The 25,405-nt window shown below is 40.6% G+C and overlaps 1 protein-coding gene across 1 annotated transcript; it reads left to right on the top strand.

The window, feature by feature from the left end:
- The first annotated feature begins 412 nt into the window (after positions 1 to 412).
- Positions 413 to 15,448, top strand: clic4 (CLIC family member 4). Its single transcript, XM_088310755.1, has 6 exons — positions 413 to 842; positions 9,190 to 9,299; positions 13,208 to 13,333; positions 13,431 to 13,537; positions 14,521 to 14,702; positions 15,224 to 15,448. The coding sequence occupies exons 1-6, from the start codon at positions 774 to 776 to the stop codon at positions 15,386 to 15,388; spliced, it is 759 nt and encodes a 252-aa protein (XP_088166881.1). The 5' UTR covers positions 413 to 773; the 3' UTR covers positions 15,389 to 15,448.
- The last annotated feature ends 9,957 nt before the right edge of the window (positions 15,449 to 25,405 follow it).

The following is a 25,405-nucleotide window of genomic DNA, read 5'->3' on the forward strand; positions in this document are numbered from 1 at the left end:
ATAATTTGGGACAAGGTAGAGATATATTGGAATTAATTGTGTTCTTGAGTACTTCTCAATTGTAGCCTTACTTTTATTTAGTAAAAACAACTGGAAATCCATTTTGCGTGGTAAAAATGATAATGTCGAGACCAGTCATTCCCCATTGCTCAACACTAAAATTTAAAGCTCTGTAAACTGAAACGAGATTGTTTATATACGTACATATTTACTTTTGTGGTATTGTTTGGTGGTGTGCCGTGAGATTTTTCTAATGTAAAATCAAGTGTACACTAGGTCATTAAAGGTTGGGAAAACCCTCGGTAACATCTACATCAGGACATCCGGGGCGAACCCACCACTGTCACGGGGCTTTTTAACTCCGCCTCTCATTCCCTCCCAGTACAAACCCTCCCACATTTTCGTATTTTACCGCTGTCCGTGACATCACGTTTTGTAAAAAAAAAAAAAATTTAAATAATGAAATCAAATCCAGTTACTGTACTACTCGGTTTTCTTGCTCAGCGAGCAAGCATTACACTGCAGTGACGTCACTTCAGCTGCTCTTTCACGTACGGCGACGTTAGTGCGTGAACGCGTGGCGGACTCCACTGTCGTGTGGTGGGTTTCTGTACCTCCAGCACCCGCGGCGAGCTCTTTCTGGCCAGACAAAGCGCAGCGTGGACCTCAGTGCGGGAAAAGGGGTGGAGAAGAGCACCGATTTAAGTTGGGCGTGGTAGACGAGAGGAAAAGTCTTTTCTTCCAGCTGAAGTTCAAAGAAAGTAGCGGTCGCCATGTCACTGTCGGTCCCGCAAAACGGCATCAAGGGGGACAACGAGCCCGTTATCGAGCTGTTTGTCAAGGTAAGAACTGCGTGGGTAAAAGTTAGGTTTTGAGCACGTTTCTTTCTGATAAAATCATTGGTGAACTGTAAATTTCTTTCCACAAGATGAAGAAGTGTTAGCGATTGCCATGTGCTGGATTGAGACCATTAAGGTTGCGTTAACATGGCCCTTGCGCGCTTTAGTTCATTGGCTATTGTCTGCTTCGTGGAGCCTTCCAGCAATTGGAGCTCCACACTCGTTCATAGACAACCTCTGCAGTCACACAGGGAGGATGCAGTTCTCCCCGTTTCCTTGTTGAAAACGCATCCCCCCTTTTTCATTCACTCGCGTTGCATTCACAGTAAATTCGTTATTTTTTCAAAGTACATTTCTTGTTTCTGTTGAATTTCCATCCACGGAATTGTATGGGTTTAGATATGATTGTGCGTTGAGGCCATGTCAATTTTAGGTCAGTTTTGGCATTGTTTCGAGGAGAAGTAATTTCGTGATGGGTAGAGAATAATGTATACACTATTCACTTTTACTCGTATTGGTGGTGCTTGTACATCACTTTTCATGGCGGTGTGATGCCTTATATTGTCCATTTTCCTTCTCACCTTCCCGTGAATCTGGATTTTTTTTTTTTGCTGCTGTGCTGTAAGTGTACAATGACTACATGGATCTTTGGTTTTTCTTATGTAGGGCGGGAAAAGGGGAAAAAGGGGGGTGGGGAATAGCGTTTGGCACACCAGAAGCTGGGAGTGCTTTGTGGCGGATAATGTGCATTGAGTTGACTGAGTGGTGGTGCAGTCAGTGAGCATGTTTTCTGATCAAAATCAAACCAACACTTAACAGTTGCTTATTCCAAGTACAGGAGTAACTCTGTCTGCTTATGCCTGTAAATGGGTTATTCCTAATGTTTCAGGCACCAGCATTTTGACCTTAACCCGTGTATTAACGGCAAGTCAACATAGTCTCAGTCTGCTTGTGGATATTCTCATTCAGGTCATTTCCTTCTCAGGGCACTGAATCACACAGTCCACAGGAGAGATAACGTCATCCGCAGGCTTGGAAGGTTTACACATGATGTGGCCAACTCTTTCCTTCGGCCACTCCTTGCTTGGACTGTGCACTTTCTCAAATGAGTGATGCTGGGCTGGACTCTATTTGACTAATGTATCATGTTTTTTTTTTCCAGACCTTTCTATGTAAAGAGTCCATTTGATTACATAGTTGAGATAGATTAATTAGATTGTATAACATTGCTGTCAGATGACAATCTTGGTTAACGTAACATTTTTGTGTTGTCCTTCAAACTGTTAAAATTGTGGAGCTAAACAATGAATACAACATTTTTAAATTACATTTTTTTTTTTACAAAGTATTCGATGCCATAGCTTCCCTTTGAACACATAGTATTGACAATGAGTAAAACAGAAACATGAACAGATGACCTTTTGTTATAAAAAAATAAATACCTATCACCATGAATGTAGGGCTGAAACAATTTCTTGTGTAATTTGGGTACCTCTGTTTAAAACAACAAAAAAAGCCACAATTGCCTTGAGGCATTTTCTGCCTCAAGTACTCTGTTATTTGCACTGTACATTGTGTGGAAAAAGTCGTAAAGCTAACTGCTGCAACATTTGTTCATGCTGTGCATGACAGTAGCACGCAAGAGTGCGAGAGCTACGGGATTACTTTTCAAAGGCCGCAGACGGAACTGACTGCCTACTTGGATGCTGATAGCCTGACACAGTTGCTATTCTCACCGATCACTTTTAAACAAACCTTGGCTTACTCAAGTGTGTTGTTTTAGCTGGCAAAATCGCTACTATGGTTCTGACATAACTTTGTCTCATGGACTAAAATTTATGGGTCGATATTTGTCTGAAATTAAAATAAATGCATTAATTACGTGCAAAATGTCCGGTATGAACCAAATCCATATTTTTGTTTACGTGCTAACTGTTTCCGAAAGGAGGATGACATAAAAAAGATGCCAGCGACAACATAGTTGTGTGTTTAACTACATGCCGAATTCAAATTTCAAAAGCTCTGAGGCGTATCAGGCCCTATATTACTCAAGTTGGTCACGTTTTGTTAAGAGGTGGGACACAAGTCTTATTTTGCTTAAAGCAGATGTAAGACACAACTAATTCTACTTAGTGTGAACAAGCTTCATGTTGCTCAATGTCATAAAGATGTGTTCAATATTCACTAGAATTTATGCAAGCATCCCTACTTATGATCAACAGGGATCCAAACCTGGGTTTCCTGATTGTATGGTTGACATGAAAATCATTACACTACTGTGCTGCCAGTGTGAAAAAAATGTGCGAGACATGAAAACAAAGTTGTTGAATTAATAATCAGATTCTCCTAATTATCACGAGAATAATACGGATGAATAATATCAGACAAAAGGATAGCGAAACAAACCTATCACAATGTAACGTAAAATCTTCATTGGCAGCTTTTTTATCCCAGTTGAAATTGGATTTGAAAATAATACAATAGCTGATTAAATTAAATGATTACAATTAACATAAAAAATGCAAGATTGTGTAATATTGTTTACTGGAATATAATATCCATTTAGAAATTGATTTATGATTATAGGAAGGAAAATGACTGCAAATTTAAGAAGTTTATGTCTAAAGAAATTCCCAGTCCTTGAGTAATACAAAATCAGTTTGAGCGTGTGAGCACCAGGCTTTGTCTTGTAATGATTTAAACTTGTTATTAAGGCTTGAGCAGCGACCACTGCAAGGTCCCTATTGTTTTCATCGATATTATTATTATTCCTCTCACGTTTTCCCTCTTCAAAAAAGGAAAATCACTAACAGCTTTTTGTCTTTCTCAAGCACAAAAGTGGTGCTGATGTCAGCATCACAAATGAGGGAACAAAGATGAATGGTTTATTACTCAAGAGTGTGGTGTGCTGATTTTTTTTTTTTTTTTTCATTTTTTTGTCGTCTTTGCTGCTTTTGGTCCATTTACTGGCTTCCTGGACATTGTACCCAGCATTCCTCCTTTATAGCATATCTGACAAGGGTCTTTTTTCTACCATATTTGCACTTTTAAAGAACACAGATACAATAAAATACAATACAACTTTATTTATATAGTGCATTTCACAACAGCTGAAGCTGTAACAAAGCGCAGTAAACGAAAGTTTTCTCATTGGCTTCAGTGTGACCAAAAAGAAAATCAAAATAAATAACAAGCCTTTTATTCTGAAAAGTAAATAGACTTTTTTTTTTTTCCAAGAATGAAATTTTTGCTCTTTGTGTGCTTGGCCAGTCCCTATCCCCGTGAGTGTCGGCGTTCGACTGTATAGTAATTATGCAAATTGTTTAAATGAATATATTTTTCCATCACCTGATCGAATACGTGATCTACCCCCAAATCCAGATTGTGTAAACCATAATAATAGTCCATTCATCCACTATCTGTAACATTTACTTCACTCGAGCCTTGGTCGTGCTGGTAACCTAAATAAAGATTACAAGTTTGCTTGATAGTTTGGGTTTGATCCTATTTCTAAAGTAATTTTGTACATGCTGTGGTGTGTTTATCCTTTATTAATGGTTTATGCGTTCACAGTAGCTCTCGTGTGTGTGAACCCATGCATGAGCAGAACACGTACCTCACCTATGTGTAACTGAATCATTTGTAATTCAATCCAGTCTGCTTGTGTTTCACGTGACATATCCTCCAAGTGGAGCCCCACTACAGGTTTAGTGTGACACAAGCATTTTACTGTGTTGGATATGAACATCGTTAAGTTAAGAGAAAGGAGAAATGGCGCTGATACTGATGGATGGATGAATTGGTAGTTGAAATGGTGTTTTTTTTGTTTTTTTTTCCCATTGCCAAATCGATACATACTGCCCCCCGGTGGCCAAGGCATGCACACCAGAATGACAAGTTCAATTGATAAGTTTAATTGAAAATAGTTAATTTTTTTGTACTTTAATTAAAATAAAATAAATCACGATATTTAGTATTTCACATTGGTCAATCAAAATCTAGATTTTTTTTCTTATATTTTTGGGGTATTTATTTTGACATAATGCTTAAACTTTAATAAGTCAACACAATGATTAAAAAGTCAAATAAACTTTTCAATACATGTCAATTAATCTCCTTTTTGTACATAATTTGCTTAGTTGGGTACTCGAGGACCCGTTTCAGCCTCATATAACATAATATAAATTTTTTTGAGGACGATATAACTAATATGACCTTGCCACACTTGGGAGCCTCCGCAATCCAGGCTGGCATTGTTCATATCAAAATGCCTATTTTTCACTGAACTCATTGGAGTATCATTATCTTGCTATCTGGCAAAAATGTCAAGATATAAAATGTTTGCCATATCATACAGTCCGAGTGTATGCCCATTTTTTTTTTACAGAAGACCTGTTCACTCTAAAGTGAATTACTGTGCATTATGTTGTATGTAGTCATGCTTACATGCAACAATAGTCAGAATGAACTTGGATGTTATCCCATGTTGAGCCCCCTCATGGTTTATTGTTCTTCCTCATTCTTTTATTTACGGTAATCCTAATTGTCAGGGAAGATATGAGTTGGCGTTGGAGAGGAGAATACAAAAGGTAGACTTTGATGGAAAAGAATGACTCACTGTGGCGACCCCTAAAAGGACAAAGCCGAAAGGAAAAGAAGTAAGCTTTTTCATCAGAAAAAGGTCTTCTTGATCATCCAAAAATCATGGGCTGGACAGTTTCGCACTTGGCCTCAATTCAGCAGTAACATGGTTATGTCTCATTTGAACGTGTAACTGATTGTTTCCTTTAGTGCACCAGCACAGTAGTCCTGTGTCTGACAAGTTGTGAGATTTCCACTGGGTGATGTAAGAATGAGTCAGAGCTCTGTCATGGGATGGTATGGTGCTGCCATGATCCAGAAGGATCTGACTTTTATGACTACTCCTCATAGGGGTTTTATTAGTCATCACCCACCTAATCTCGACTTCTCAATTGTAACTGAGATGGGGAAATTATTGTTGATGATGTGGAGGGCTCTTTGTGCTTTCAAATGTATCATCTGAAATTTGGTCTGGTCTAGTTTAAGTTTTCAAATACCTTTCACTTATGATTCTGTTTTCTCTACACTGTAGTGCAAGGTCACACCTAAATGCCAAGATGGCATTTCACTTTCCCCAATTCCATTCCCCTGGATTTTGAATTGGTGAAAAGTTTTTCACTATACATTAATTGTTTGTTCTTTCTTAAACTATCATTTTGTGTTAGACTCCTGTCTCAGAGGTTATGCTACACCAGCATGCATGGCAGTCCAGTAAATAGGGCGAGGTGTTGTCATAGATGCGCCCATCCCAAATCAAAATCTTTGCTGCGTCACGGCTTAAAGCGGAAAGCTGCTGAGTTGTTCGTCAGCTCCTTATTCGGTCAAAATGTGTCCTGAACTTGTTGAGGAGTCCACCCAATTTTAGAATATTAAGTGTGTTGGGGAGGGCTGAGCAGGGGCGGACAAGTTACTAAAATTAGGCTGGGAGCTGTAACTGGCTGGACCTTGTCTGGGCTAAAAAGGAATCATTGTCCCCTGACTGCTGCCACCTGCAACTTTTTTTGCAGGAGATCCCATTACGTCGATCGGGAGTGTGGAATGATCCCATGGCATTAACTTAATCTTTGTCAGCCTTCCCAGTTTTATGCCTGGTAAAAATGAAAAAAAACAAACAAATAACCTTGATGGCTGCCTCATGCATATAATCCGTTATGTAATTTGTCACTTGATTGACATGATGTGCAGTCATCCGCCTGTCATGAGTCGACGACGCTAACAAACCTGCGTGTTGCCTTATTATCCTCCTATTAGTTTTCTTCAACTCTGAACTGTGTGCTCACAGCTCGCTATCAGAAGCTTCTGATCCTTCATAAGAAAAAAAAAAATCTCACTTAGCCCCTTAAAAGTAATTGTTTATCCCCACTCTAAATGATGTCTGATGGAGATAATATCAAATACACAATTGTTTCCTCTGACCAAATTGGCTCATAGTGCATTTCTGGCTATGAGATAACTTGAGCATGACTCACACCCTCACTCGGCAGCTGGATGCATTTTTTTCACATTAGATAAACAAACCAATGTGTATTTAAGGCCTGTCCGTTTGAGATGGTGAGTCTGTTAGGAGTCGTGACTTGGCTTGCGTGACCTCACATTTTCATATTGCCTTTTTACAGAAGCGGGTTAAGCTTTTGTCAGGGATGATGTAACTGTCTGCAGTACTTGAGTAATTTTCTTTTCTTAGCAGACTACAGAATGGGTACTATGAAGAATTCTTTAATAGCCTGGAAAATGTTCGTCGCTTCCAAGTGGTCTTCACTTTATAAGGACGTCCAAGTAAACGTCAGGCCTTACCCTCTTGTTTTATTGGACCACTGAACAGGGCAGGAGGGCTGCCAGTTGCTAACTGGCAATGTGCCTAAAATTAAAAACAAAAAAATGCTTTGTGTTGTTTCTGTTTTGAATGTTCCATAGGTGCTCTTTTTTTATATCATGCTTTTAAAGAGGAACTCTGGCTTGAGAACAGATATTTTGAGTAACCTTGTGTTTCGATTATTTATTTTTCCAGATTTACTAGTTGTGATATGATTGGGCTATAATTTTAGCCAGTTTTATCATTTAATTACTCCAGAAGGCGAAGTGTTCTGGATGAGAACACAACTTGTGAAATTTAACATGTAAAGTAAACAAAGCACTCTCTTTGACAGGACTAACAGGACATTTCTGGCATAGTTTCTCCCTCCTCTCCTCCAATGGCAAACTATCCCCCCCCACACACGCACGCAAACAGAGGGGCCCAGGATAAGGAAAGAGAGATGGAATGGAGGAAGAGAAGAAAGAACTGAAGAGCATGTTAAAGAGTCTAGTCTTCTAAGAGTCTCTTCTCCTTATTTTGCATCATCCCAAAGCATTTATTATCGCGTGTTCTTGCTTCTGCCGACGACCACTGTAATTGTGCATTGATTGTCTCTGGCAGGGAGTTACGTTCTGTTTTGTTCCGGCACTGCCACAGCTGCGATAATAGGCTTATAGAGAGAGTGCGGAGTAGCCAGTGTCATTGTCAGCTGTTGTTGGTCATTTTGGATTAAGGAAGTCTTGGTTGAATATGACGAACGACAGGAATTTGTAAATCACATTGCATTGCGTGGCTCGCCTAAAAGACGGAGGTCATGGTTTACCTTTTAAGTTGGTCCTTCACACCGTGTGGCTGGTTGTTCATGTCTCGTCTGATATTGCCATGGTAACAGTTGATGTGCTGCATTTTCACCCTTGATCCAGACCTGAATCTATCAAAAATCAGCCATTACGGTGGCCCTGTGAGGGAAATTGATTCATCACCACATTGTTTTGCTCAAGGGTCGCGTAATTGCAAGTTCAACTGATATAAACCAATCTCCATCTCATGAATCAATTTGCAGAACAAAGCCTGTGATCTGATCCAAGCCTTTCCGATAGTGAATTGAAATGCGAGGTGGGTGGGATGTTGTGGGGCTCGGACAGCCGCCGTACAATAGAAACCAGCAGATGAAAGAGGGTCATCCCACTGCTTGGTACACAGAGGACAACAGCAGCCAGCCTGTTCACACCAGAAAGGAGTCGACTCAAAATTTCAAAACAAAGTCTTCCACTCAGTTACAGTTTTGAACCTTTTTTATTAATTCAGTGTACATTCACAGTGTTATTGTTTCACACCTTCATCCAGTGCCTTTTATATTTAGTGGGGTCATGTATTTGAAAAAGAATTTGTGCGTTTGAGTTTTGTTTTTGGCCTTTCAGTCAGCGAGAACAGTGAACTTTGTTCTTGATTAAGAGGGTAGACACCACTTACATTGATCTCAAATCCTGACTACCACTCTTCACTCTTGTTTGTGCAGTCTAGAATTATAGGAAACAAGAAGCCAGCCTGTCTGAGTCACTTCAGAGGTTTCCGCTTACTCTGGAAAGTAGTTCTCCAGATAAATGGAGGCAAAGTGTGATCAAGCATAAGAGAAGGCAGTCGGCGCTTTAGTCTTTTTTTTTTTTTTTTCTTTACTCCACGCAGTCAGTCATGTGTGAAAGAAGTGTTTGTAAAGGGCTCGCTAACCGAGTACAATACCATCAAAAGGACCATAAGGTTTGTGCAACACATATATGTTAGTTATGGTCTTTTTATTTATTTTGTTTCGTCTTCAGACATGAGTCTGTGCCTTTCAATGATATGTTTGCAAATAATGCTATCATAGGATGGCAGGGATTTTTTAAATTTTTTATTTATTTTTTTAAAAATGTGGTTAGCATGTTGCGGTGGGGGCACATTGCTGATTAAAATTGTTGTCTGTATTTACTGTAGGCAGGAAGCGATGGGGAGAGCATTGGAAACTGTCCTTTCTCCCAACGGCTGTTTATGATCCTGTGGCTTAAAGGCGTCGTCTTCAACGTCACCACTGTGGACCTCAAGAGGTGCATCCAATCTCTTCTCCTTTCGTGCTTCTCCTGAGATTTTGTCAAGTCGCGCTACAATGGTGTTACTCATTTGCCGTATATAGATTTGCTTATAATATATAACTGAACTCAAACTCAAATGTATTTATATACTGTAGCACTTTCACAACAATCACAGCTGCAATAGATTTCTGTACTTAAAACCAAAGAAAATAATGAAAATGGTAATAATTATACGATCATAAATGACTAAATAAAATATTTAGACATACAGGAAGTGCAGAGTTTTATTCCCCCTTGTCGAGATTTAGTCATCATGGTGACTTTTAATCTCTTCATGATGATTTAAATCTCGTAGTCCACCACCCCAACTGGGTGACCAATAAGCCGTCGTACAGTATAAAATTACAACAAACATTTTCCTTTGACTATTTTTTTACTCATCCACAACAACAAAAAATTTAATTAATTAAATTTATCACCCAGGCCTAGTGTTTGTTGATGCCATTGCATCTACCACAGTATAAACAACTGGCTTCAAACATGTCTTGACAGTCATGTCTCAAGAGAAAATATTGTGGGTGATATGGGCTAAAAAAATCTGGAAAATGTCTCAATCCAAAAACTAAAAATAAGTTGATTATATTCCTACAAAAATTATGTAAATCTGCCCTTGCTTCACAGAACAATAGTGGGTGATAGCATCATACATTTGCAAAATATTGTGCAAAGGTATTCTATGGCAATGTTTAATAGTGAAGTACTTCAAATGATATCCAGGCTATATAGAGGTGGGTTTCATTTAAATTTTTTTTGTCAATATTACGGACAATTTATTTCATCCCGTTTGTCCTTAATGCGAGATATCAGCAAAGTTTGAAGTTTACTATGCATAGGTCTAACATTTTCAATCGCCTACCGCAGTCAGAATAAAAAAAATGGATATGGTAATCTGTGCCACATATGTAATTTGTTTACAGTTCTTAACTGTCAGAGAAATACAGCTCTGAGCGCAGTTAAGTGACAACAAATGCAACCGGGATATTCTTCCAGTTTCCGAAATGTTACTACACATGTTATAGTCGCTAATGTAACTATAATGCAAACTTTGTTCGTGTTAGAATGACTGTAAAGCAAATATCGAACATCCAGCCAACATTTACACGCTTGCATTTAGTAATCTAAGTGATGGCGGCGTTAGGGATGTTTATTTGCTTGGTCAATGGTCGCCATAGTGCATGTTTGCTCAATTTAGGATGGTTTCATGAGTGTGTTGCTGTATCAAATGTTTGCGTCTTCGCAAAGGTAATATTTTGGTAGACATCGATTGTGTCATGTTCTTGTGGAAGTAGGTTGCACTTTGCAGTGGTTTTTAACCGTAGTGCATCATGATGAATACAGTGAGAGATTATCAGATCTGCTATGAGATATAGCCCAATTTCACTTAATAACCGTATTTTCTGGACTACAAGTCGCTCCGGTGTATAAGTCGAACGAGCCCAAAAACGCATAATGCGGTACAAAAAAATATACATAAGTCATACTGAAGTATAAGTCACTATTTTTTGCGGATAATTTATTTTACAAAACACTCATCAAAATTCATCTTGGATGCCAAGTTATAACATTGATAAACAAATAACAAACAACGAACAGGCTGAATTGGTTTAAGCTATGCTAACACAATGAAGGTTATTTAGCGACAAGAAATATAAATGTGAACAGAAACGCTGTCCAGTGTTCATGTTCATGTTTTTGGGACGTCGCTGTCCGTGCTCGGCTAAAGAGTTCATCGTGTCGCATGAAGCGGAAGCGTCAGGAAGGTCGTCCCGCAAAGTCCTTTATGCTCGTCGCCTTGGCAACGAACTGTGCGCGAAAACGTACCATAACTGCACCGTTGACAAGACAGCACATTGTTCATTCGCCCACTGGTGAACCCGTTCCTCCTGCTTTCAGTGTCATTTTCGCCAGGCCTTAAAAAGTTTTGCATTCACTCTACAGAATATAATTCTCTTGAGGTCCAATTGTTTTCAATCGTTCTCAGTTGTCGTTGTAAAGAGTAGGAGATATCGGTGCATAAGACCATAGTGCCCTCTCGTGGCTGTCTGTGAAATTACATTTTTTCCTTATACAAGTCGCTCCACAATATAAGTCGCAGGACCAGCCAACAAATGAAAACAAGTGCGACTTATAGTCCGAAAAATAGGGTAATCTGAAAAATTATTTGTAATTTATCTGTGTTCATCTTTCTATGCATAGTGAGAGTGAGCAGAAAAATTAAATGTTCTTCCGCTAGATGGCAGTAGGTACAGTTGACCGGCGTATCAACCTGATGCAATTCAAAATTGCAACAAAATCATAATCATGCCGTATAAATAATTTTGTGACTTATGTTTTGTCGTGTGCTGGGAGATATTTCTAATGCAAAATAAATGTGCCTTAAGTGGTCATAATGTTGTGGCTTGTAGTCTTAAGTGCTGTGTAACACTTTGATACAGCCCCACCCTCACTCACTCACTGTCTCCCCCACTGTTTATTTGGTTTTCCCATGACCCTTTCCCAGGCTGACGAACATTTGAGAAAACATACACCCAGGCTCGTTTGAGGCTGCAGACTCCGCACACATCCTGCCCGCTTTGCTGGACATGTTATTTATCATCACAGAGATCAAAATATGGTGATCCTCTGCAATGCGAACTGCACTTCCTGGCAGCTGCTAGAGAATGTTCCAGCACCAGACTATCTTGACCAAACCCACTACTTTTCCCCTCTGCATGAGTCATCTAGAATTCACCGACAATTTTTGTCTTTTTTCGCACCATCCAAATGTCAGACTATTTTTTAGCCACGGTCAATTGTACATCTGTTTTCCAACTACAAACTTGGACTTTTTCTTTTCATCAAGTAATGTCCGTGTCGCAGCTGTTCACTTGCCCCTCTCACAAGCTCAGCTTCCTGGCTTAAGACATGATTATTCACAACTAAAAAGTAGAAAAGAATGTTTGCCGATTTACATTGGTATACAATATTCATCCCCACTTACTGCGACAAGAATGTCAAACCTGTAATGTTAAAGGAAATTCGCCTACTTGGTCCTATTTGCTTATGACTTCCTCCTCAAACAAGCCTGGGCGATGCGGTAGACACGCTTTTTCCTCCATGTTTTGATAATGGCTTGAGCTTTTGAATTCATGCAGCATAAACTGTTGCATAACAAGATGTGTGTTTGCTGTAAATACATGGATTTTTTTTTATTACTGTCTTAAATTGCAAGACCAGTACATAGTGTTCCATCTGAAGGAGGAAATGAGTTTCAAAATGTCACTGATCCAAGTGTAATAGGCTATATTCCCCGAGTTGGCCTCTGATGGATCATATATTTTATATCAGTAATGAAAGTCTGTGATTCTGTGGCTGCTTCTTATCCACTGTTCAGTAATATCATTGGCCAAGGGTGCCACTTCCCCTTAGCATGCCAAAGGATTGATGCTATTTCCTGTTTTTGTAGTCTTGGATGCTTTGGGCCAAATCTTGCCCACTTCTTTTTTTCCTGATTGAGTAAAAGTTCTTTTTTTGTTATTTGAGGGTTTATGAAAATATAGGACTGTGAGTTGCTGAAGGCTGGGAATGAAGCATCTGTGTACACACTAACCATTCAACACATGCTCATTTTTGTGTGTGTTAAGTGTCATCTGATAACAGGGACATCTGGTTTAAAATGCAAATGCTTGAAGGCCACATAGAGCGCGACATATGCAAACGCATCAGAGGCAGATATGAACACTGAGGAAATCATCGCTTGTTGATGAATTGCCCCCAAGCTTTACCTCTTTGTACTTTTAATATCTGAATGTCAGGGTTATGTTAGGAAAGCAGCTCACTTGGTCCAGTTTGTTCACCTCAATTCTTTCCTCCGTGTCACACAGAAAGCCGGCAGATCTGCAGAATCTTGCCCCAGGTACACATCCTCCCTTCGTCACCTTCAATGGCGAGGTCAAAACAGATGTCAACAAGATCGAGGAGTTTCTTGAGGATGTCCTCTGCCCGCCCAAGTGAGAATTCTCTCATTTCTGAGCCCATGACTTTGTCTATGGCCTGTTGCCAAATGCACTCCAACGACTTGTGTCCATGCATATATTTCATGTGCAGGTACATCAAACTTGGCGCGAGACACCCTGAGTCAAACACAGCTGGTATGGATATCTTTGCCAAGTTTTCAGCCTTCATTAAGAACTCAAAACCAGATGCAAATGAAGGTAGGAATCTCCTTTGACCTATGCAAATAGTGGAACAGTGACACTTATTAACTTTTATTCAGTAATTAGGTATTTTCCGGCTCCCTGACCTAAATCTCAATTATCACAGCCACTAACCAAAAATCCTTTCCTGAATTGATCCCCCCCTTCCTTTTATATTTTATTTCATTTCATTTTATTTTGCTGTAATGCATTAGAAAGCGAGCTGTACATGCACACCTTTGCACGGGCTCAGAAAATCATCCAGTCTTGGTGACTATTATGGTTGCTCAGCAACATGCTTGCGCTGACCTGATTGGTGGCACACATGCATAACACAAAACAACACCTGAGCTTTTGTTCCATGTCCTTAAACTCCTCAACTGGTAGGACACGGTAGAAGCAAAACAAACTGAACTAATGTTCGCAAATTCATGCCTCATTTTGTCAAAATAACATAATGGCAATTTAAAAGGATTAAATTATGAAGTCTTTTGACTCAACTATTCCCCTGCATGTTTTAAGAATCGTCAAGAATTCCAGGCTCATGTGGCAATTTCTGTTTGGCGATTCCCCGCCCTGGGGAAATTTTGAGCCATAAATTGAAAGCTAGTTCGAACAGTGTGGTTCTGAATGCTATGTTTCATTGATAAGAGACTTATAATACAGTCCTGTTGAACAACAGTGCAAACAACATTCATATCATATTTTCCATTACCATGAAATGAATGTCAAAAAAGTACAGTAAAAATATTTTCCCACGTTGTCTGTACATGGACAGGATTGCCTCTGAAATGGAAAAAAAGAACTGAAATATGTCACTGACCACGTTTCTACATTTAATATCCATAACAGGCATTTGTTTGAATGTTGATGAAATACTGCCCCCAGGTGGTTGCCGATGTGTATAAACTAGGGAGGTCTGCCTCGGGCTGAATATAAATTCCATCCATCTTCTGAACTCCTTTTAATTGAAACGTCAAAATTCCTTGTGGTCTGTGTAGCTCTGGAGCGCGGCCTGCTGAAAACGCTGCAGAAGCTGGATGAATATCTTCACTCACCTTTGCCTGATGAGATTGATCACAACAGCATCGAGGACATCAAGATTTCCACCCGCAAATTTTTGGACGGAGAAGAAATGACCCTGGCCGACTGCAATTTGCTGCCAAAGCTGCATATTGTCAAGGTGCCACCGACATTAAATAGTTGACAAAGGAGTTAACTAGTTTGACGATGTCGAGTTTTATATCAAGTTCACTCTATTTTTTTAACCTGAAGATGTTTCAATCCTGAGATGCCCCCCCGTTTTGTTGGCGATAGTGTGGTATTTTTAGCATATTTTTCAAGTGTCTCACGTTGGATTTGTTCCGGCATGTCCATTTTGACGCAGTCCTTAATTTTTTTGTGTGATCCACTTTTAATGTATATGTGAATCTCAAGGGAAATAACAACAGAGTGTGACATGTTAAATAAAGGAGAAAACTTGAATAACACCACATCGAATTGATAAGACGATAGCCATGTTTGTGTGGGCATCACAGTGGAATAGTCGCTATCACTCTGCCTCACATATACATTTGTTTAATTAGAAAATTGTCCTTCGATGCGATTGGTTGTAGTTCTCTACGAATAGGAAGCAAATGGCTCACTCTTGCGATCACTTGTATGTTGTGATGTAAAGCTCTGCCTTGGTATTTGTTCCTCCAGGTGGTGGCCAAGAAATACCGAGGTTTTGACATCCCCAAGGAGATGACGGCCATCTGGAAGTACCTGAACAACGCCTACACGCGTGAAGAGTTCACCAACACCTGCCCCAGTGACAAGGAAATCGAGATTGCATACGCCGACGTAGCCAAGAGGCTTGTCAAATAAGCTCACCTATCTCGAACCGTCCTCCCCCTGGTATCGATACGCAGCACATGGACTGGAGTGCTAACATGCGAGAAAGAAAACTACATATCATCCCCCTTTCCCAATTCATCGTATGTAATTCGTTCTTTCAGCAAATGTGTTAATTAAATATGAATCATTTTTGTGTTTCGGTTTGCTGATGAATTGTGAGGCGCTATAGCAGCTAGCCCATTATTATCACTCGTCAAAGTCAAGATCCCCTTCACTCTCAGATAAGTGACCTTCAACGTGACCGCTCTGCATGCAGAGGAAAGGTCATGAACAACTGTTTGTATGGTAGCCAAATTGTCAAAAAAAGAACTAAAAAGTATTTTTTTCCCCCAGTCCTTTGGCTTGTGAACAATGTTTAGTCTTTCAGTGTTTTTGACCGAAACTAATCCGCACCTGCGTTCATCTAATTGATCTGCTTCATCAGGTCTTGTAAAGCCATCCGATATCCAAATAGGTGAAAACATTTTGTAGCTCTTCAGGCCAATCCTCTCGACACCAGTGAGAGCCTGAGGTCGAACGGCTATGTAGCTTCAAAAATCGATGTCCACTACTCATGCCTTGTATGATTCACCACATTGCCATGTTGAGGAAATGTCCACTGAAACAGCAACGCCAAAAAGAAGTCTGCTGGAAGGTTTCTGAAGCAACGCGTTCGGCTTGAGTTGTAGTGCAGCTTTTGGAAAAAGGGCAAAATATTGAGGTCTGTGGAAGATGAAGTAGAGAAGAGATGTCAAAACACAACGTTGTTGATGGGTTGTGATTCCAAAAGAATCTGGCAGAACAGCATGAAAAACAAATCTGCAACAGTCTGTCGGTTAATCTCGAAGTAGCGAATGTATTGATCACAGTATCTCAAAAAGTGCTTTGGAATATAGTGCCGAAAAGCAAAATATTATTTTCTCCTACATTTTTCACATTTTTGTTAGGGTAGAATTTTGCTTTATGGAATTGTAAATATTTGTTGGATTGCTTGAATTTCATTGTATAAATTTTATACATAACATGATGGCAGGTTGGCGAAACGGGCCATTTCCTGGCCGCTCAGATTTAAATTTTAGATGAGCTTTCATCTCTTTGCCTTACTTGTTGTATTTGCCGGATCATTTTAATTCAACTCGTGTTTGCCCTTGCACCAAGGTAATATCAAAGTTGTGCGTCTATGTTTTGTTTTTATTTTATTTTATTTCCAAACATCAAATTGAAATAAACTTATTGGCCGTGTTTGATGTGTGCCACGGAGTGTACTTTTATTGCCAACTTTCATTGGACACTTGAGACCCGCTTTGAATCAGTTCTGTCGGAGGAGAGGAATATCAAAAACATGCAATATAGGGGCCCTCGAGGGCCGCAGTTGGTGACCCCTGCTATGGGTTGACCCACGTCGGCTGGATTTTTTTTTTTCTCTCTCTGTCAGCATCTCACAGGAATCGTGTTTGTAAGCCCATTGTAAGCTGCCCATGAGGACACACTTCACCCTAAATCATACCAAAATCCAAGTCGATGTAGAGCCCAAACAAGTCTTCTGTCATTTGACAAAAAGAAGGTGTGGGGGTCAATCACTGTAGTGGTTGGATTCTCTCCGGATCATTAAAGTGTCAAGTTTAAACCCAAAGTCTGTGCTCCCCTGTCACTGGAGAAAATTAAGACACGAGCTGCACTTGTAATTTACAGGGAGGAACTTCACAAGGGTCTGCCCTGTGACTGGCTGGCGACCAGTTCAGGGTGTAGTGCGCCTTTCGCCCGTAGTCAGCTGGGATAGGCTCCAGCACCCTCCCGCCACCCTGTACAGAATAAGCGGTGTGGATAATGACATGACATGACTTCACAAGGACACTGTGTGCGTTTGTGTTTGTGTGTGCAAAGAGAAAATACAAGACCCGCGCACACACATTACCAGCAGGGTAGGTATTGAGTAATTCTGTAATCAATGTGATGATGTAGTACATGCTGTTTCTGTCCCCCCGTTCGAGTGACAACAAAAGATTGCTGCTAGATATTTCCTTGCATTCGTCTTGCTTTTAAAATCTTCACACACTTTGTTAGGTTATTAAACTGCACATTTTATTTTTGCACCCTTAGATATTTGCTTCTTTTGTGTTGTTTGTGTGATCTCCCTCCCAACGAGACAGGGCAGCATTTTCTATTTGGCATTGATTTTTTTTTTCCCTCATCCAAGCTGGTTTTCTTGCTTCGCAGGTTTTTACACAACACCCATTTATACAGCCGGCCAAATATTTACACTGGTGAAGTATATCGCCCAAGGGTATGCACACTGTTATGTCAGCCAGTTTTGGGCCTGCAATTTGCGCTATCGCTTATGGATGGTGTACATTTGGCATGCAATGTGGCAGTGTGATATTGCCTTTTATTTGGATTAGTCTGCGAAACCTAAAGGATTTCTATGTACTGGAAATATGGACTTCATGACTGGAAAAAAAAATAATTGTGATTGAATGATCAATCAAGGCTCGTCCTTTGTTTAGCATCACGGGTCTCTTCAAACTTGTAATAAGTCAGTCCACCAATTGAAAAGGGGACAAGTAGTCGCTGTGAGGTTTGATGACATGGTTTAAACTACCCTAAACATCAGCCAGAGAAAGCGAAAGAGAACAACAACGTGCTTTCTTTTTGGCATATTGGTAAGCCTTCTCTCAGGCCTTACGGGCAGCGCTATGCGGATGGACAAATCCACACCAGACATTCTTACTTGTCGACCTTTCTAAAATCCAAACTAGGTGTGTAACGCACAGCCCGCCACTGGATCTGACAAGTTTGGCTCACTCAACATCGCATCAACCTGTTTGTGGCTCCTGAAATACACTTGGAGCAACTGATTTGGATCCCTCATCGGACCTAACATGCAGGTTTTTGAAATGTGAGATGAAGAGTGACAACCCTGAGAAAACCAGTACGACCACTGGTAGACTATCCAAACGCTGCATGAGAAGGCCGGACCTGAAAATCTCTCCAGAACCTCAAAAATGTCAGACAGACATGCTATCCATTATACCACCTTGAGGTGCATATTTTATTTTTAACATTCATCATTTATTATAGTGCATACATTGTTTTGAGAAAATCCTTCTGAAGTCCTGTGAGAAATGATATGCCAATCAGACAGAATGAACCAAATTTGGAAGTAAAAGTGGCATACACAAACCCTGTTGGATGTTGGTACCGTCATAGCTCAAGTGTACTTTGCAACTTAATGCTCACCATGTCCTTTGTTTGGCCCTTCAGAAATGTTGGCCTTCAGTCAGAGGTAGCGTTGGCATCTGTGTTCAAAACTCTTCATCTGCAGCTGGTTAAAGGAGTGCTAAGGCCATGCTGAACCTCCAGCAAAGGTGTATTTTTCTTTCCAAATGCCTTAAAATCATACTAGCTGTCATTAGGCCATCAATCTTCATGTCTGCTTTTGGCTGCAACAGAGTGGGTTTGTCTGGTGGGCATTTACAAGTCATAAATAAGCCTTTGATAGTTCTGCATGACATATCAGGGCGCTTAAAGTAATTCAGAGTGGCACATTGGTGGAAAGCATGAAACCCAAGAATATTCGTATATATTTAAGCTTTTAGTCGGTTTCAAATGCTGTTAATGTTAGTATTTGAGCATCTGATGTCAAGACTGGAATAAATGGCTTGTGTGTTTTATAGCTTCAGTTTGTACGGGCTTTTTTTTTTTTTAAACTTCAATTTGTCCTTTCAGATTCCAGTTGCTGGAATACAAAGTTAAAGTGAGTGCAACATAATTTTAATTCATTTAAAGTAAATGACATACAGAGCAATACAGTCAAGTACGTAAATTGTTGACCGAAATTATTAGTCAATACACTTATTTAAAAAAATGGTTGCAAATTTGTTTTGGTCTACAGAACTTGAATATAACTTTGCTACTTATTTTAGTTTTATTCTAATATAGATTTGATGAAACCATATTTCCTCAGTATGTCACATATTCCAGTATTTAAATGTGCTTATGTTTGAACCTTAACCCTTACAATTGCCATTGTATGTTTGTTGATAGCTCATCTCGCCCATCGACTCCCAAACCGCCAAGTAAAAGCCCAGCTTATCTGCCCTGCGCCAATGCCTCCAGTCAACCAGTCAGGGTGGGTTTTGTGGGCTCATGTTGTTTATTTTAGCCCTCATTAAAATGTGGTGGGGTGGCTTTTTCTCTCTGGGGTGCAGTGGCTACTGTGGTGGAGAGATAGGGGTCTGTGGTAGACCCCCTTGGGCTGCTCACAAAAGCTGCTTTGCCCCCATCTCTGACTGGCCACTCACCCCATGTGGGTCCTGCAGTTACACCCTGTGGCGGAGCTGCGGTTAACTACTGCAGTTGCCTGGTAAAGACCGAGTGAGGTTTTAAAGACGTTGCAGTTCACGATACGAACCACTAGAGGCCACAATAAGCCACAGAATCTTCCTGCCTGTTTCGGCTCCATTTCCTTTCCACTGTCAGCACTTTTTCACGGGAAGCAAGCACAGGGATGTTTGTGTGCAAAGGGAGGGTGTGTTTGGATAAAAAAGACATGTGGGTGGTAAAGCTTCAAAGTCTCACACACACAAAAAGGGCATCTCTTTAAATCCTGTGCCAACTGTGTGCTTGTAAGACACCTTGTGACGTCAGATTCGTCAGGCGTCCGAGAGGCCTTTGTCGGGATGTTTAGTCTCTTCATGAGCATACAATAGCTGCCTGTTTTATTTTGTCTGTGATGGGAAGACTGTTTCACATAAAAGACTTGGTTGTCTCAGCAACCACGCCCACCACCTTCGCTTTACCTGGCAGGTTTCTTCATTGTGTCAAGCCTGCCGAAAATACCTGTCTGGTATGTTAATTACTTATGTGAGTGTGCTGAATGGGAATTTTCGTGTATATCATGCAAATATCACTCATTCACTTATCAGGTTTCGGAAGCCTTAGTTGTGTGTTGTGTGAAACTGTACATAGGCGCTACACTTTTAGTTAAAGTGAACTAGCAGGTTTCCCTTTTCGAACTGCATAGCACTTCAATGATGGGTGTAAGCCTTTGAAGTTTTGCCTCTGCCATCCATCTTGAAGTCCCCGACTTTATTTTCCTGCCATCCACTGCCAAGGCCAGCCCAGCACAGCAGAAACTCCCCAGTCGACTCCTCCCCATGTCTCCAATTGGTTAAATGACAGCAGCTCTCTCTCGCATATCTCTAACTGACTCTCAATCACTGGTTCAATGCCAATATTTTGGTTTAAGTTCGCCATGAAAAACCTTTAAAATCAAGTAAATAAATGAAGACAAACCTGGATCAAGAGGCAATAAACTTTGTGCTAAACTAATGTGCAATATCAGTTTATTGTAATTCTGCAGGTGCAAGTTTCTCTTCTAACCAAAGGATCTACTTTACTCACCGGCATCCACAGACGATGCTGTGAGTTTAAGAATTAACACTGGAGGAGCAAAGGAGACAGCAGTATATTGATCGTGCCCCTTCAAAGCCTGTGTTCATAGTTTGTGTTGACTGCCTAATGGCTTTTAGACTTCCATTAGGCCTTTACAGGCTGCACTGGTTTAAGTAAGAAGCACAAGTCTTTGTTAGAATGCTTCAAGTGCGATAATAAGTTATTGGCCCGCAAGCTCCAAAAAGGGACTGGGCTCATTTTGCGCTGTGTGCGATTGCCATTAAATATTCAGATGTGCCCAGGTGTGTTTACTGTAATTGTCCTACACTGGCAGCCTTACTAATCAGCTGTTTACACAATACGATTTTGAACTGAAAACTGATAAACGTGCAAAAGAAAAGAAAAAAACCCCCAACACATTGTCGTTTCCATCGAACGCTGAGAGTTAATGAAACCCTGACCGTGATGATAAAGAATGATGGACTCACTCATGGCCACCCCACAAAATCGTTTCTGGCTGCACTCCTGTTACAAAGCAACAGCGCCAACTACTGGCCTGGCATGCAAAGAGAGTAACCAGATCTTTTTTGGCAATGTTGTTGTGTGACCCAATGAAGAAATGTTCCTGTTTTCACTCTGTGGGTGCCTTGCAAAGTTATCCTGAATAAGGCGGATAACTTGTTGGGTGTTGTTGAACTGGGGAGTCTTTTTGTTTTTAAGCTGACGCCTGGTTCTACTTCCAAAACCATCTTGTTTTTATAAAGGTTGTGCCTTTCTTTTTTTTCTTTTTTTTTTTGCATGGAAAGGCACTGTGGTTTTCACTGTTTCAGATCACTGTAATTATTGGGTTGGTCTGGCTTTCACGCCGCGCACACACTGGCATATGATATTCACAATGGCCACTTGAATCTGCAGTATGACTGGGTTGCATGCATGCATACAGTACACACATTTAAGCATATTAAACAAAATATTCATCTGATTCAAACGCATTTATCAACGAAGAGAATTTGTATTGAGTTTGAGTCCGCTGAGCTTTGATATTATTTTCCTTGGCCAATGTTCATTCTTAGCATTGGCCCACGAATACATAATGGTGTTACAATATGCTTCTCGCTGTTGACTCGTCCAGTTGTTCAGACTTTATCACTATTATGTGCAATCTGATTGTTCGGATAGTTTTCTTTCAAACATCCTGTCCTGTGATGTACTAACCAACATAATCGTTTTCAATTTATTTCCATGATTTGGATTCTAGCTGGCATTTCTCAGCTTTTCAGGTATTACAATGTGCCTTATCGTCGGTGGACGGCCCCATTTCACCCGGCAAACTCCTCTTCTCCCCGAATATTGTCATTTTGGTTTCCCAACGCTCTGCTTGTTTAATGCTGCAATGTCTCTGCAACCCATCGAGGTTCTGGGCTTAAATGCGTTGGTTACCATATTTTTCCACCAAGAGGACTGTCGCTTGCCGGGAAAGCCGCACGTCGTTTGTGTGTGCGCGCGTGTGCACTCGTGCCATTTTTAGAAAAGTCGCTACGTGCGCTTTGCACTAGCACACGAGCTTTACGGAAGCCTCCTGGGTCCATTTCTTCTGTGGTTGGACCACATACCTCAGAATCATGCTTTCGTTGGAAAAGTGTCTGTTTTATTTTCCAGACATCATAACGAGTCAAAGTCCCCCACTGTCTACCCATTGGACAGTAAAAGTCTGCACTGGCCTTGGACTCGCTCCCCCCAGTCTTCTCTGGGTCGCCGCTGGTTACAGTAAAAAATCAACACCTCTCATACCCCAGACTGAGACTTTTCAACATCCAGATCCAGTTTCTCCCATGTGCAATCTGCCCGTTCGGGAATCAGGAGGGGTGTGTACAGTGTTAAAATCATCGCTCACTTTGGAGCCCTCTAATTGTGGCTTGTGAGACCGGTGAATCCACTGGAAATCTTACGGTTCACTCCAAAGTCTAGTGGCAATACTTTTAGCCTTGTGTATGTGCTTGCTGAGATTTTCCAATATTCTTGCTTCACCACCACTGCCATCTGGACATATCAGCAGCACTCCGGGACAAATACTGCACATATCTCAGGCGGCCTCTTTTGGATGGTTGCTCGTGTCTGATGACAAAGCAGGAAATACTAGAAGGCTGGAACAATGACACGACGTCATATTTAATTTTTGGTTACTCAAGATGACCCCCCCCCTTTTGTCTTAAATCCTTCAGAATAGTTCTTTTGATGATGACTGGTTTTGATATTTGGGTTTGCGATCCTTTTTTTTGTATCAGGTCCAAAGAAGCAACTGTTAGGATGCCACAGCTTCCAGAGCATTATCACAACATTCAGAAATGCAAATAAATAGTTCTCTGCAGATGGCTTCATGGAAATTGCAGAATGTATCCCAAAATACATTCCTTTACACATTTAATGTTATTTCTTCTTCTTTTAATATGTCCACTCAGCTCCACTATTGTGTGTTTTGAGTATCTTGGCATGCTTTACGCTGCTGATTTATGAACGTTTCCATTGATGGCCTTCCAAGGATCTGCCCATAAACAGCAGCTAAACGAGCAATAGTGGAGCTGGCACTCGATTCTAAACTATATTACCACCCAAGCGTACGGGCCGCCTGCTGCGGTCCCCTTTGCCTGGCCCTCACTCGCTCCCACAACTCCTCGTAACCCCCCTCGCCACCAGGCCGGAGGTAGGAAATCAAACCAATTACTGTTGTATTTAAAGAAAATTGGAGCGCGGCCGGAAAAGTGGGGGCATTTCCAGAAACCGCAAAAAGAAAACTGCAGGGCCACCGTTTGGCACAACATAGAATGACTGGGGCAAAAGCGTAATGGCACTTCTGAGGAAAAAAAAATCCCCAAAAACTTTGACAATTTCCGGTAAAAGCAGTTTTTTCCCAAAATAATAAAACTACGATGGCTGCAACTAACCATTATTTTAATAATAATAATAATAATAGTAGTTGATTATTTTGTTGATTAATTGATGGATGTTTTATCTGCCCTCTATTTCAAAACAGGACATTATTTAAAATTGACCCTGCAGAAAATGCACATACAAATTAATTTTGATTCAGTTACTAGTTTAGTCGTTAACGTTTCATTAAAAAAAAAAAAAATGTTCGTTCATTTGTGTTGTTGTTTTTTTTTGTTCAAAAGTTGACGTTCTGATGATATGGACAATTTTGAATTTAAATTAAATAAGGTCTAGAAAACAATAGATTATCAGCATAATTATTGATTAATTTGATAATCAATTACTTGTCAAGGCGGCATAGTGGGCGACTGGTGTGCATGTCCGCCTAACAGTCCAGGTGTGTAGGGTTTGATTCCGGCTCCAACTCCCCGTGTGGAGTTTGCATGTTCTCCCCGTGCCTGTGTCGGTTTCCTCCGGGTACTTCGGTTTCCTCCCACATTCCAAAAACATGCAAGGCAGGTTGATTGGACACTCTAAATTGCCCCTTGGTATGAGTGCGAGCATGGGTGGTTGTTCGTCTTTGTGTACCCTGCGATTGGCTGGCAACCAGTTCAGGGTATACCCCGCCTCCTGCCCGATGACAGCTTGTATAGGCTCCAGGAGAAGCACAACAAATATGGATGGATTGCCCATTAATCGTTACACCTCTAAAAACTCCAGCAAGAGATGGAAAGGAATAAACGACAAATGTGACGGTTTCAAATTGGTCGTCATTATATGTTGTCTATCATAATTATTTGTTAAGTTTGGTTACAGTTTTTATGTGTGTATGACCAAGTTTAAAATGTGTCACAACAGACGTTGCAACATCACATATGTGACAGACAATTAAAAATGCACAAGCTTTTACAAAAAACAATATATGCATGTATTTGTATTATTTTTTTTTATTTTTTTGCAATGGTCCACTTCAGTTGTTTTCAGCAACGTCACTTGCTCTCAGTGCACAGACATGTCATAGAAGTAAATAGTAGAAATTTGTTTTGGGTTGGAGTTTTGGTAAAATGGTGATTGAGATGTCCCACTTTTGAATTTCAGCTCAGGCCTCCCTGTATGAAGTGTTTGTGTCCTCCCTCAGTTTGTGTGGCTTCCTCCCATGTTCCAAAGCATTCTTGGTCGATTAATTAAAGACTGTAACTTGCCCGTTGGTGTGATTTGGAGCCCTATAATTGACTGGTGACCAGCCTCAGGTCTGCCTCTCACCCAAAGCCAGCTAGGATAGGCTTCAGCTCACTGGAAACTACGGCTGGCTGATATATTGTTATCACATATATAGGTGTGAACATTGAAAATATTAATATTGGAAATTAGAATGTTATGTATTAGCGATGCGGATTTTCCACACCTGCGCTGTTTGTGCGGCACAGGCTAACCAATCACATACCTCCTTTGAAGTTTGGTATTGATCAACAGCTAAAGCCAGCCCATGGCAATCAGATGACGGAGGGAGAGCACACTCACACGCGCACACACACACACACACGCACCCCCCCCCCGCACACGCACACACACACACACAAGCAAATAGGTTGCACGGTGAGGCAACGTTGCAAATTACAGCCAATCTAAATGAATAGATTTTACATTTCCATTTCCTGTCATGTCCTGCTCATGCTTATTTTGAAG

Source organism: Idiotropiscis lumnitzeri, chromosome 1 (assembly GCF_059441095.1).
Source record: "Idiotropiscis lumnitzeri isolate Australia: NSW breed Sydney's pygmy pipehorse chromosome 1, RoL_Ilum_1.0, whole genome shotgun sequence".
Lineage (NCBI taxonomy): Eukaryota > Metazoa > Chordata > Actinopteri > Syngnathiformes > Syngnathidae > Idiotropiscis > Idiotropiscis lumnitzeri.